The 14,149-nt window shown below is 39.9% G+C and overlaps 1 protein-coding gene across 1 annotated transcript; it reads right to left on the minus strand.

The window, feature by feature from the left end:
- Positions 1-1,416: 1,416 nt before the first annotated feature.
- On the minus strand, positions 1,417-2,846 carry LOC127357824 (IgGFc-binding protein-like). The gene is made up of 3 exons (XM_051390290.1): positions 2,523-2,846; positions 1,857-2,125; positions 1,417-1,622 (listed from the first exon to the last, which is right to left on the minus strand). The coding sequence occupies exons 1-3, from the start codon at positions 2,745-2,747 to the stop codon at positions 1,613-1,615; spliced, it is 504 nt and encodes a 167-aa protein (XP_051246250.1). The 5' UTR covers positions 2,748-2,846; the 3' UTR covers positions 1,417-1,612.
- Positions 2,847-14,149: the final 11,303 nt, after the last annotated feature.

Consider the following 14,149-nt stretch of genomic DNA (forward strand, 5'->3'; position numbering starts at 1 on the left):
ATCTTGTTAACTTTTGTTAACCTGCACCAGCTCGTTTGTTACACAGAAATATCTGGAAAGTTGTCATTGGAAAAGGGAAAGTGAGGCGATTAGGGGGCCATCTGTCTATCATGTCTATCACAAACAAACTTCATCCAATCAGATTAACCTACATACATTATTGTCAAACTATTACCTCACTATTACTTCAGTGCAGTTCTTTGCTCTACAGATAAGAAACACTCTCCAGCTCTGATATAACTGATGCTACCTAATGCTATGCTAACCCTTTTTAGTGGCCGCCACTGTTTTTGTTGAGTCAATAGTCCCTTCTCAAACGTCACACACACACCTAGTGTTTAACCACACCTGTAGCTCATGCCAGTAGTTGCTCTTAGGAAGCTGATCGGTGTGTAACCACTGAGTTTGGACACACTTGCATAGCTTGTAGCCTGGCAAGATGATCTTAAGATAAGATAAGATGTTTCTTTATTGATCCCTGTGAAAGAAATTCAAGTCAGACACAGCAGCACAGGGAATTTAGTGCAAAAAGTACAGAAGTGAATCTTGTCATCTTGTGAATCTAGCTGCCTAGTAAGGTTAATTAGGAGAAATCTGCAGATGCAAATAGACAATGTGTAGTAAAATAAACAGCTAATTGTGTATTTTTGGGTGTCTTCTTTCTCAAAATTGACCAGTGAAATGTTCTGTCAGAACATAAAAGTGAAAGACAAAAATGTAAAAGTATTTTATATTCAGGAGATGTAAATGACCAAAGAAATGTCTTCCATATTCATTTAATGGTTCTAATGAATGCATGAAAGTACTCTCACCAAACCAACTTAGACTGCAAGAGTTAAACAAGTCTATATAATGCTGTATGACAGCACAACTACAAGCGAAGATGGAGATTTTCCTACAAATATGAACAGATATATTGTGTGAATGGATGCCTGAACAAAAGGACATGGATTGAAGATATTTTAGTTCAATCAATTCAGTTTATTGGATGCATTTACATACAAACTGCATTTGCTTGTCTGAACCTCCAAGAAATAAACCAAGAGACAAAATTTTCGTCACTTTTGAACATGAAGTTTATTGATTATTAATATTATATATATTATTATACAAACCCATTTCATTAAAAGCTTAAAGATTTCCTCCAGACATATTTAGACATACATACAAATAATCAGTTTGGAACAATAATGTATCTGATTATTTCTGCAAAGCATAATTTCCACATTAAAAAAGGCATCTACTCCTTCTACCTCATTATTATTATTACCAGAATCTATGAATATGCAAATTGTGTTAATTTCTAAAGTTTTCCTACTGGACACAAGATGTCACTTCACTGTAAAGTCCATTATCAATGGTTTCTACACTTGTATACTGTAAGTTGCATATTGGACTTCCCATCACATGTAAAAACATCCTTTGGACTCTGCACAGTGAAGCTCAAACATCCAAGAAGAAAAACATATTTTTTTGCGGAGGGGGACTTTAAGGTCAGTAATAAACACTAACACCATATTTCAAGTAAAGCTTTCAGTACTGATTGTGGAATTTTCTGCAGCTTATGATACTGTTGAGTTGATCTCTGGGTGTTGAGAAGATGATCTTTCTTTCACAACTCACTGCAAAAAAAGCAAAATTAATTAAATTGTGTTAAATTTGTTGTAGTTATTTTTCACATTGTATTTGAAGATCCACAAGACCTCATATTGTAACAGTTTTCAGAAACCATTTCTTCATTCAGGTGTTTACTGTTTCATGAGAACCCAAATATGTTGATAATCACAGCGAAGTATTCCGAGAAAAGCATCTAAATTAAAGCAGATGCTGATGGGATCAGCATGTATCCTACTCACCAGGAAGGGAAGTCATCTGCAGAATACGAGCCCATGTACTCCTGCATTGTTTCCTGCAAGAAATCCTTGGTGTCTCTGAAGGGGAGGAGTGTGCCACATGCTCCGCACACCTTCCCTGCCATGTTGTCACTCACAGTTACAATGAGCTCCTGGGTGTTGCTGTAAGACAGCTCGAAGTGTGACGTCTCGATAACAATGGTTTTGTCAGTGCGTCTCATGAAGATATTATTTCCAGGCAGGTTGGAGTGAGTCACCTTTTTACCATTGACCTGTTAAAAGCATCAGATTCAGATTTTATTGTTTAATGTGAGGTTGTTCAGATAACAGGGACATCTGGTAGATTTCACATTATATATATATTCAACAATTTGGGGAATATTGTAATGTAACTTTCCGAAGTAATGAAGAATATAACTTTTTTAACTGAGTTGAGCTTGAGCAGCATTAGAGAGGTTCACATCGTTTGGTTAGTAGACGTCATAGTTATGTATTGGTTTATGGACATAATGCACTAAAACAGATAATCAAATAGGTCGTACCTATGTGATTTTTTAGAACGAATAATCACATATCCTTTCTTTTACCAATTTTAACAGTACTACCCACATCCCACCTTTGGTATATTCCCAAAATGTTGAAATATTCCTTTAAGAAAAATAAACTCACCCAGGTCTCCTGTTTGTCAGTAACAGTGACACTCAGGTCATTAAAGAAGATATAAACAGCAACAACGCTCTTCACGGCAGTTGGAGTGCATTCTTGGAGTTTGGCCACAACCCTGAACCAGTCAGCCGCCAATTCGTCGCAGTGTGTGATGATCTCATAAGCCCCCATGACAGGGATAGTGCCGGTCGTGCCACTGAAAAGAGTAATGGAGCCTCCGGTCTCCATCCTACATTGTTTGGGATGGCAGCCACGTGTACCGTTCTCGAGCTGGCAGTTCTCGGCAGCACTGCATGAAAAGTCCTCACACTTGATTTCACCAGATGTTGTACAGTTGCAGCGCCTTTGGCAGTTGGCAGATATCACAGACTCACCAATCTAAACCGAGTAAAGCAATTAACAGCATTAGTCTGAGCATAGTACTGAGCTAATATTATATTATTATTATACATACATTTTACACTGGTCGGACATTAAAATTGAAAAAGCATTTTTCACTGACAGTGAATAAAATATAAGAGGAATTTGTTTTCAGGTAGACCTCTGATACTGTGCATATTTAGTTGGTGTAAACATAATTCCATGCTTGTATACAAAGCATAAATCAAAGGTATGTTGTTTGAGTCCATTAGCTGCAAATTTGACATATGCTTTATACTGTACTTACATACCAGGTTTTAGGCATCTTCTGGTAGTTTTTTGATCGATTGGTTTCCATTACTTTAATTTCAAAATGCTATATGAATCGATATAATCTAGCACACAGATCTGGAACACCTTTATATTTGCAGATCTTTCAAAAAGGAGCAAGATATCTTCCTCAGGAGTTGGTGGAAACCAAGTTTGCTGACTTGTTTGCCATTGCAACAATGATTGGCGGTGTAGCATACAACTGCTGTCAAACTGATAACTGAGGGCTAATTCACCTTATAGGTACTTCCATTGTAGTAACAACTGCACTCCTCCAGGGCAACGCAGCCAGTCCCATTGTAGTAGAAGCCTTTATTACAGGCACAGCCCTCAGCACACGTGGTGGGGCACGTGATGATGTCCGTGAGACCAGGACACGGAGAGGCACAGGTTTCAGAGCAGATCTGGTAGTGACTGTTTTCAGGACACTGAACGGCTACAAAAGAAAGCACATGAAGATGAACTGGTGCATCAGATCTGTGTTAAAAAGTGGCATAGCTGCAGACAAATATATGAGTCGTTTTGCATCAGACAAGATTGCAAAGCAATACTTACGGCAGAAAGCAGGTGTCCTCCAGTTTTCGATTTGTACTCCAATGGTCTGACAGTCAGTCACGTACGCTGAGATGCTGTGGCAGAGAACTTTTTTGTCTCCCTTAGACATGCAGACGTCATAGACACAGTCTCTGTAGTACGACTCAGGACTTAGTCGATTGTGGCAGGCAGCAAAGACACCATTAGTGTTTTTGATAATTCCACAATCTTTCTCAAAGATTTCCTTTTTTGTGCTGTCACATTTAGGGCACTGATCGCCTTCGCAGCCATCTTCACAGACCAACCCAGGCACGGCCACTTTCCAGGCTGCTCCAAAGGTCTTGATGTCCTTGGTCATACTTCTATCAGGTAGCTCAAACTCATCTGTCTTGTTGTTATTGAAATTGCCACACAGACCACAGGTTTTTCCATTGTAGTTTCCAGGAACGGTGACTGTGACTCTATAGACCATATCATAGGTCACATTCAAGCCAAAGTCAGTTATGATAGCATAGTGAAAGCCCTCTTGGAAGACTTCCACTTGTCCCTCATTAATGTTAAGTGGAATGGTTGTCAATTTGTCATTCACCTGGAGAACACAAAGAAAAAGATTTTATCACTGTTTTTTTTACTCTTCCTGCCCCTTTTTTGCCCTGTTGAATTACAGTTGAGCAAGCCACGGTCAACTTTTTACTTTCCTTTACTTAGATATGCTACATGCTAGGCTCGTCTATGTAGAAAAGAAAAACAAATTTTGAAGACGGTTAAAAGATAAAAGTGACATATATAGTGTCACTGCAAACTGTCTCTAGGGCTGCCTGTGCATATAATTATATGAACCTACTGATGAGTGTTCGGCTGCCAGGTTAAAGGTAAGGTATATGGGCTTACACCATTTATTGTCGTGCGCCATCGACAGTTTATTGTAGACATTAAACAACAGGTTACACTATTACTACAGCTACTACTAACAATAATACTGGTTTCAATATTGGTATCGGCAGTTATCCAAATTCAGGTATCGGGGGAAAGTTGGCCGAGGTTCTCAGTGAGGCTTGCTCAACCGTTATTGGAGCATAGAGAAAAAAAGGGGCAGTAGAAAGTTAGGATTAAAAATCAATGAATAGAGGGATTGTAAATGAATGAACTGTTTCTAAACAATATTACTAACCATGATTGTTTTAAGTTGGTTCTTTCGGAGGACCAGGGTGTAGCCATACACCTCCACAGCAACAAGCTTGGCTACAGACACATTTGGCTCGTCTGTATCTGTCCACTTCTCATTCTCCACCACCACAGAGAAGGTTTTGAGCCGCGAGCCTTCCAGATGGCACGATTTGGCGGCGGTATAGGTGCACGTGCCTTGGAAGTCATAGTGTTTGTTGTCAAAGGTTTTGTAATGTGGGTCACCCGAGACTGTGCAGGTTCCATTTCCCACTGGTTGACATGATCGAATGTTCTTGTTCAGTGCACAACTTCTCAAATGGCCCACAAGAATGCGCCTCACATGTCACCTACAGTAACAGTGACATTTTTAGAAGAACCGTAGAGTAAAATGTATTAGGTATCTGAAATGCCAATGTATATAAAGCTTACCGTGCCATTGCAGGTGCAGTTCTGATGACAGTCTGATGACAGGAAACTCTGGCCCTTCCTATAATACTGTTTTTTGTGTATGCAACCACACTGGTCAAAAGGCACACACTTGTGATTACTGAGTAGGTAGTCACGATTACAAACCCATCCCTCCTGGCAGGGCCTCTTGCAGCCAGTGGGAGGTAACCCGGTGGCACAGGTTGCATGGCAAACATTGCCACAGTGTTCATAGTGACTGTTGTCAGGAATCCTAATCTTAGATATGGGACAGAAGTGGTCTGTCCTCCACTGGGACACATTGACTCCTCTCTTTTGGCATTCTATAGTGTAACTGCGGAGATGGGAACACCAGGAGCCTTCCTTGCCATTGTAAAGGCACACATCATACACGCAACTCTTAAAGATTCCTTCAGGACTTTTGAGGGAATGGCAGTCACTGAAGGGGCCTGTGGGGTTTCGTAATAAACCGCAGTACTTATCTGTTTCATATTTCTCTTTCTGGGTTATGTCACAGTTGGGACAGTTGTCCTTGTTCTTGCAACCATCAACACAGCCTGGGATCTCGGCAACCCTCCAACTTTTTCCTAGTTCCTCTGCAGACGATGCCTGTGTGCCATTCTTCAACTGTAGGTCATCTTTGGGGTTGTGATTGTAATTGCCACACAGACCACACATTGAATCAGCATATGTACCGGGAACTTTAACATGTACTATCTCACCCCAGTCATAGGAGACTTGCAACCCAAATTTAGTCTTGATCTCAGCAAAGTCACCAAATTTGGTAGACTGTGATATTGCTTAGGTGGTTGACAGGTAAGTTGATAAGTTCTCCATTTATCTGCAAAACAAGATTGTTTAATTCAAGACTGGACATATTTTATCAGTAAAAAGATGAAAAAGATCAATAATAGTATGATACATTTGCTAGAATGTGTCTCACCAGGACTGAACCTTTGTGCTTTCTTGTGACAACAATCACATAGTCATAAACTTTGACCTCCACCAGCTTTGCACCAGAGCCAACTCTTTTTCCATTGGCATCATTTTGCACAGAAACTTCAAACTTTTGCAGGGAAGGATCTTTTGAACAGACTCCAGCCAGTTGATACACACAGGTGCCCTGGAAGTTGTAGTCATGCCCATCAAAGGTCTCCAAATGAGGGCCACTGGTCATGCTGCACTCAGCGTAGGCTATCGGGTGACATCCGATAAGGCCATCAACCACCTTGCACTCATTCCCTTGGTGACAACCTGGTTTCTTACAATCAACTTTCTTGGTGGTTTGGTTGCATGTGCACTTCTCTGTACAGAGGTCATCAACAAAGAAAGAGGCTCCAGCCTCTACGTAGTGGCCTTCGTACAAGCAGCCACACTGGGCCTTAGGGACACACTCTGTGCCGCTAAGCAGGAAGCCCTCATCACAAACACAGGTCTCCATGCAGCTTTTGTTGCACTTTGTGGCAGCATCTGGGTTTTCACAGGTGGCAGGGCAGGCATTCCCACAGAACTCATAATGGCTGTTCTCTGGGCATGAGGGTGGAGCTATTTCAGACAAAATCACAACATGTTACCATCACAGAATGAGAATGAAACTCAAAAACAGCTAGTTTATCAAACTCTTTTCAATGGAGATACTCACAGCAACTAGCAAAGTGCCTCCAGTCATGGATTTTGATGCCAGCCCTCTGGCAGGCATCGGCGTACACCTGCAAGGTGTTACACAGGAAGTTCTTCATCCCCTCACCCATGCACACATCATACAAACACATCTCATGAAAGAATTTGGGGTCGATGACAGCGTTACAGCTACTGAGCGGTCCATCCATGATGCGAGTGAGCACACTGCAGAACAACCTGTCAGCCACGCTGTCAAAAAAGCTGTCGTTATCACAGGTCTCACACTCGCCCGAGCATTCATCTCGACACTGAGCATCCTCTGGCACATCAGGAACTCTCCAGCTCTTGCCCAGGGCCGTTACGCTGTTGATCTGTGAGCCAGTAGGAGTCACCAAGTCATCCTCCTTTTTGCTGTTGAAGTTGCCACACAGGCCACACACTTTGCCAGAAAAGCTCCCTGGCACTGTGATGACAAGATACTCCTTCCAGTCATACTGCACAGTCAGGCCAAAGTCTGTCTCAACAATGACAGACAGGCCGCTCTGGGATAACTTCACCTTGCCATTGCTCAGGTTGATCGGGAGATTCCACAATGTGTGGTTCATCTAAAAAATATTCACAGATATTTTTGAATAAATAATATTTCCTCACAGATTCCACAAATAGTCCAGTTTACTGAAAGACTTTACTTACCCTGACAAGGCCAAACTCTGATCGTACAATGGTCATAGTGTACCCATAGACCTTAATGATCACCTTGCCGACATATGTGACCTTTTCACCAGTAAGTTTATCATTCTGAGCATCAACCTCAAAAGTTGGGTGGTCTTTATCAACATGGCAATTCTTGACCATTGTGTAGGTGCAGTTGCCCATGAAGTTGTAGTATCTGCCATCAAATGTGCGGTAGTGAGGATCGCCCATGGCCCAGCAGGTGCCTGCTTTGATTACAGCTGGTTTTTTGACACATGTTGGGGAGCTTTCTTTCATCTGGCACATCTCATCTTCTGAACATTTCATGGTGGTGCAGTCATGTTTCTCTGACACAATGTAAAAAGAAAAGAAGACAAATGAACTATTTATACATATTATACTGTACTATTCTATTACTCTATACCATAATATGTTATGCAATGCTAATGCTATGTTCTGCTATATATACATATACACATATACATGCTATGTTATTATGTCACGCCATGATATCATATGTTGTACCATGTTGTGCTATGCTGTGCTATACTACGTTACTACTCTAGCCTACTGTATTATGCTATGCTATGTTATACTACTAAGTAACCAAACCCCCAAACCACTTTTTCCAGCTGAAAACTTATGTATATGGGTACTTTATTTAGTAGTGTTGATGATCAATTCATGTCCAGAGACATTATAGTGGAAAGTATTATTATTTTATATTGTGCAATAAATATGCATATCCTCCCTCTACTTGCTACAATGCAGTTGATGCAATTGAATTTTGCTACTGGCTGATCTAGAGGCAGCTTTCGTCACCAACCACCCCGCCCTCCCCGTCCACTCCTACCTGTAGCCTGACGCTCCCCTACAGACGCTGGAGACTTAGCCTCTCTGAGCTGCTAGCTTAGCTAATGTTACAACACAGTTAACACACAGAAACCTTTACAAACAGGCATGAATGCGCTTCTAGTGACTGTAAAAGCTCCAGCGGACTCCCTCTGCTTATTTACACAATATTTAACTATACCAGGCTGTGCTATGCTACAATGTTTTATGTTATTCTACAACTGCTATGCTGTACAATATTATATGGCATGCTACATACTACTGAATTATGCTGTGTTATGTTATGATGTGCCATTGTGCCATGTTATCTTATGCTTAATGTTTGGCTTTGCTGTCCTTTAATGTACTGTGTAGTGTACTATGCTGTTCTATGCTGATTTTGTGAAATCGAGTCTAAAGTCATCATATTTATGTCTGACTCGACTGTAAGTCATGTGACTCAAGTCCCAACATCTGCTACACACTTTATTGCAGTTTCTTGTGACTCATTCTTTTAACCTACCTGCTGGGTCAGCAGCTGCAGGAGATCCATATCCATTAGCATAAGCAACACCAAAACTGTAGACTCCAATTGGAGAATTGGTGTTAGATATCTGATAGACGTTTGCCCCAGTGCTGTAGTACATCTCAGCCCAGGAGAAATCAGTCCCATCTACTTGTTGCCATTTGATGTTAGTGGACTGGGGCTTCGGATCAATTTTGATGCCATTCAGCTCTTTGTTCCGAGCCACAATTATGACATGGTTGTAGAAATCACTCTGCCCCACCAGGGAGTAGGAAGTGCTGAAATTATTTGTGGGCAGTATGGTCATAAGGAAGGGATCAAAATACTGTGGTGAATATTCAGGACCCCCATTGAATTCAAATAGGACCTGAATACCCTTGTCAGATGTCAAATACATAGCATGTGGCCACTGAGAGTAGAGCTCGAGAGTTTGTCCTCCAAACATACGGTAACTCTGAACCTTTCCATTAACATTGACAGTTATATTGGTGGCCTGGGATGCTTGGATGAAAACACTGTCATGTAAAAAGGTAAATAATTTATGATAAGGCAGTGGTGCAATGATGAATTCTTTTCCCCAGCTGCTTACAGGAAGAAGTTGTTCATAGACGTGGTTGCAGGAGGTGTACATCTGAACACAGCTATGTCCCGAGGAGACAGCAACAGGGAGGCGTGAGACTACTTTAGTACCCCTCAGGTTATCCTGACTCTGTACCTGAACAGTCTCAAACGGCTCTAGCTTTAAGGTCATCTTGCTTCCTCTCCTGTAATATTTCCCTTGAAATCTGACAGAGCCCTGCAGTAAAAACTCAACAGAGTTTGGTTCCTTGTGGTTGGTGACAGAAAATTCTTTAAAGGTGTCTCGCTGAGAGCTGGAAGGAGTGAATACGACATACTCAGTCCCCCAGTCCTTCACTGGGTAAACGACAGAGGTGTCTGCTGTGTATTTCTTGAAGCTGAGAGACATCACAGTGACATCTTGGCTAGCCTCGATCAGCACAGTCTGATTGAACTTTTCACTGCCTTTCATCTCTATTCTGTCAGGTAGCTTGAATGATACGCTCTTACCAGGATCAATTTCCTTCTCATAGATCTCACCCACAGCAGTCACCTTGACCTTTGTGCTGCCTTGTGAAGTGGGAAGAGCTGCAACCTCAACCAAGAAACGAGTATCGCTACCATCGTTGCCAAGGTTTTGCATGAAAGACGTGGCAAACTCTCTTCCTGCTGGTAAAGCAGAGCAGAGTCCTGGAAAAATCACAAGGATGAAGAGTGGGTGTGAAAAAACCTAAAGTACAACAACATCTGTTGGCAATTAAATGCCAGTGATTGAAGAATCTCACATTTTATAGTTTAAGTCAAAGTAGCAAAACAACAGTGTAGAAATACATTGTTGGATTTAGCATAGAAATATACTTCAAATAAAAGTCAAAGTTCTCATTATGTAGAATGGGCCATTTTAGAGTAATGTATATAATATTATTGGAATATAATTACTGATGAATAAATGTGTACATCACTTTAATTTTACAGATGGTAAAGGTGGAGCTAATTTTAATGACTAGTCAGATCTACACTGCTGCTCACAAGCTGAATTTCTCATATATACATCATTTAATCTTATCTTTATTTTACCCTATGATCATAATTTGAATATGTTGTATGTAAAGTTGTAGAGTTGTAGTGTAGTAAGAAGTACAACATTTGCCTCTAAAATGTAGTGGAATAGAAGTATAAAGTAACAGAAAATGGAAATACTCAATTACAAGGTCCTTACCATGCAATACAAATGACAGTTTCCAAAGTCTAAGGTGAACATTTGAATATATAAATAATAATAAATAAGTAACTGAATTTAAAACATTTTAGGCATGGATAGTAGTAATAAGTTGCTTTCTCTGACTTACCACTCAGCAGTAAACCTACAAGACAGCGGACCAACCCTTTCATTGTTGAATCTAAAATAATTCGAACACAAAATTAACCATGAGGACAACAGGACACACATATAGACACAGTTTTTAGCCTCATCTCACTCTTGAGATTCTAAAGATGAAATATGTGTATTTGGAAAAATAAAATGATGGTTGATTGTTCAGAGAAATCAGATCACAAGCTGTTTTTGTCTAAAAAAGTTTGTGTTTCTTTCCCCTAAAACATATTCAGAAAAACAGGCAGCACTCCAGCGGTAATTAAACTGTGAAAGCACTATCTCATGTCTGAAATTACAAGTAGCAGAGCAGGGATTTCTGGCTCAATTTCATACTCTTCCAAGGTGAGTGAGGAAGGCCAAAAGGTCAAAACTCCAGCAACACTTCTTCACACTTTACAACTAATAAACTGACAAATCAACAGACATTTTTTGTCTTCAGTGTTGATAAACCACATTGTGGGATTGTGATGAATAAACACAAGTTTGTTTCTGAACTAATAAAACAAAAATCAAGCTGTTAAAAATTTGCCATTCAAAGATTTTTAGAGATTTGTTTCTGCATCAACCCTCATGGCTGTAGAAAAATTCTCATTAAAATGCATAGTTGTAATATTTGAAGATCAATCTTACCTGAATCAGAAAACCAAGGATCTGAATAAGTGGCATCTCGATTAATGCCCTTTTATTTGTCTTGGTGATGCAGAGAAAGCCAATCAGGGAGGAGGTGTCGCGCTACCTGCACTGATGCCAAGTCACCTACTGACCAGTCACGTGGCAAAATGTACTCTTTGCATGTGGACTTCGGAAAACTTTCGATCGGCAATGTGTCAACTTATCAGGATCTTGTTTGAAGCCTGTGTAAAGAGTTTTAGATGATTAAGAGGTAGGAAAAAATGTTCTTCCTATGGAGGCAAATCGAAATCCTATCTGAGACTGGATGGAAAATTCTGACAGTGTGGTAAATTAATTGTGGGAGAATGTCATGCTCAACCTCCTGCGGTGTATCCAAATGTTTGACTTCAATGAAACTAATAGACTCATAGATATCTATCTTAGATGGTTGATAAATCCGAACACCTGGTGATTTTATATTATTAGGCAATGCATAGGATTGGATTTTTCCATCCAAATATAAAACATTTATAGGTAAGTGTAACATGTGTATCTAGTCTGAAGGATAATTTAGAAAGGAGCTTGGATACCAAATAACAAAACAAATAACAAAATAAAAATTGGGCTTCAGTAAGGCGACACTTAAACAGTAGCCTGATGAGAAAGAATTCAAATCCAATGAGTCACTCATTGACAGCTGCAGATTGCATTTGTGATAGCAGTGCACATGTTAAGGGTCATATCTGAAGTCACACCCCAACAACACCTGAATCACAAAAACACACCAATCAAATATTGACGGACACTTATTCATGTTGCCAGAATAAATTGATAAAATATATTAAACAAAGATAAAAAAAATGCTTCTTATATACGCTGGAAAAATCGGTTGTGATCCGTTCAATCAACACCTCTTTGACAGCACAATGCAAACCGCAGAAATAATTGTGAGAGAATTGTTTGAATTTTAGGGAGTGAAAAACTAATAAAGTGATTCACTGAGTGCATCCTCCCCTCTCACATGTAACGGGTCAAAACATCATTTGTAGATAACAACATGAGACGAGATGTTCAGCATCTTTTGGTGAGTGTTAACCATCCTTTGATAACAGAAGGCACACTTAGGAGTTTACCGAAAACAAGGTCTGTTGAGTTTTGGGAAAGACGTCAGAATTGTTTTGTTTATGTGCCATGTTCCTCCCACATTTTACCCAGTCAGCAAATACCACAGACTTTCCATAATAGTGGTCAAGATAAACCTGGGACAGACTTTATCTACTCCTTACTTCATCTCCCAAAACAAAAAACATCATATAATTAACATTCATGTTTATTGTATCTTGTATGAAAAGTGTTGATTGCACATGTTGGACAGTTCAGGCAGACTACAGATTCAGTTTCAGTAGCAAACTTCATTCATTACAACCCTAAGAAGTGGTTTATCACAATATTTTTCTCTCATCAGATGATGCTCTGATGAAGGCTTTATGCTCAAATGTGTGCAGATTTGCAGTGGTGGGAGACATTCAGATACTTTACTTAAGTAAAAGAAGAACTACCATATCCCAGGGGTCAGCAACCTTTACTATAAAAAGAGCTAAAAAATAAAATACAAATCTGGAGCCACAAAACATTTTAGCCTTATAATGCTAATTTCTCGATGACATCAGGCATACTTGTAAGCCCGCACTGGTGGTGTAAGTAAACAATCTGTCCAGTGTGTGAGATTTAAGGGCACCTGTAGTTGTAGATTGCAGCTCACTTGCTTACCCTTTCCAAGCACGAGGGTGGCCATGAAACAGTGTATTGTCTGTTCTACTGTAGAAACATGCATGGTGGCCTCCACAGAAGGCAACCCATGGTGTCTGTAGATAAAAACGGCTCATTCTAGGTCAACAAAAACATAAAGATTCTTATTTTAAGATGATTACACAATAATGAAAACACACTTATGAATATTATATTACATTTCTGCCAATAGAGCCTCCTTGTTTTGTGTTTTCATTAGATAGATAGATAGATAGATAGATAGATAGATAGATAGATAGATAGATAGATAGATAGATAGATAGATAGATAGATAGATAGATACTTTATTTATCCCGAGGGAAATTCAATTCATTACCATAGAATGAGGATTTTATATCTACAGATGGAGGAAGACAACAAACCAAACACTAGAAAGGGCCTTTTGCATTTTTCGCAAGTTTTGCAGCCACCACAGTTTCTCCTACACACTTTGAACAGGAGGGTGAGGCAAAGGGGTTGTAATCTGCAACTACAAAGCTAGATGCCATTTAATCTCACACACTAGTTCTTTAACTCCCTGGGATTTTCCTGAATGGGCTCAAGCTGGTATGTTGATACAGACAAATGTTGGAATACATTTTATGTCTCGGTATTTATTTTATTTCAAAACTGGCTCAAAGGCAAACAAAAAGTTGCCCTAATGTATTTGCATTTGGTGGTCTGCTGTCTCGTAGGTTTCCTGCTCTGTGGAAATCTGTTGTGTTTACCTAAAACACAACAGTAAGTCCTGGTCCTGGTATTGTTCTTGCTGGTTAACTGTCATGGCTTACTGGGACACTTAAACAGAAC

Source organism: Dicentrarchus labrax, unplaced genomic scaffold, assembly GCF_905237075.1.
Source record: "Dicentrarchus labrax unplaced genomic scaffold, dlabrax2021, whole genome shotgun sequence".
NCBI classification, from domain to species: domain Eukaryota; kingdom Metazoa; phylum Chordata; class Actinopteri; family Moronidae; genus Dicentrarchus; species Dicentrarchus labrax.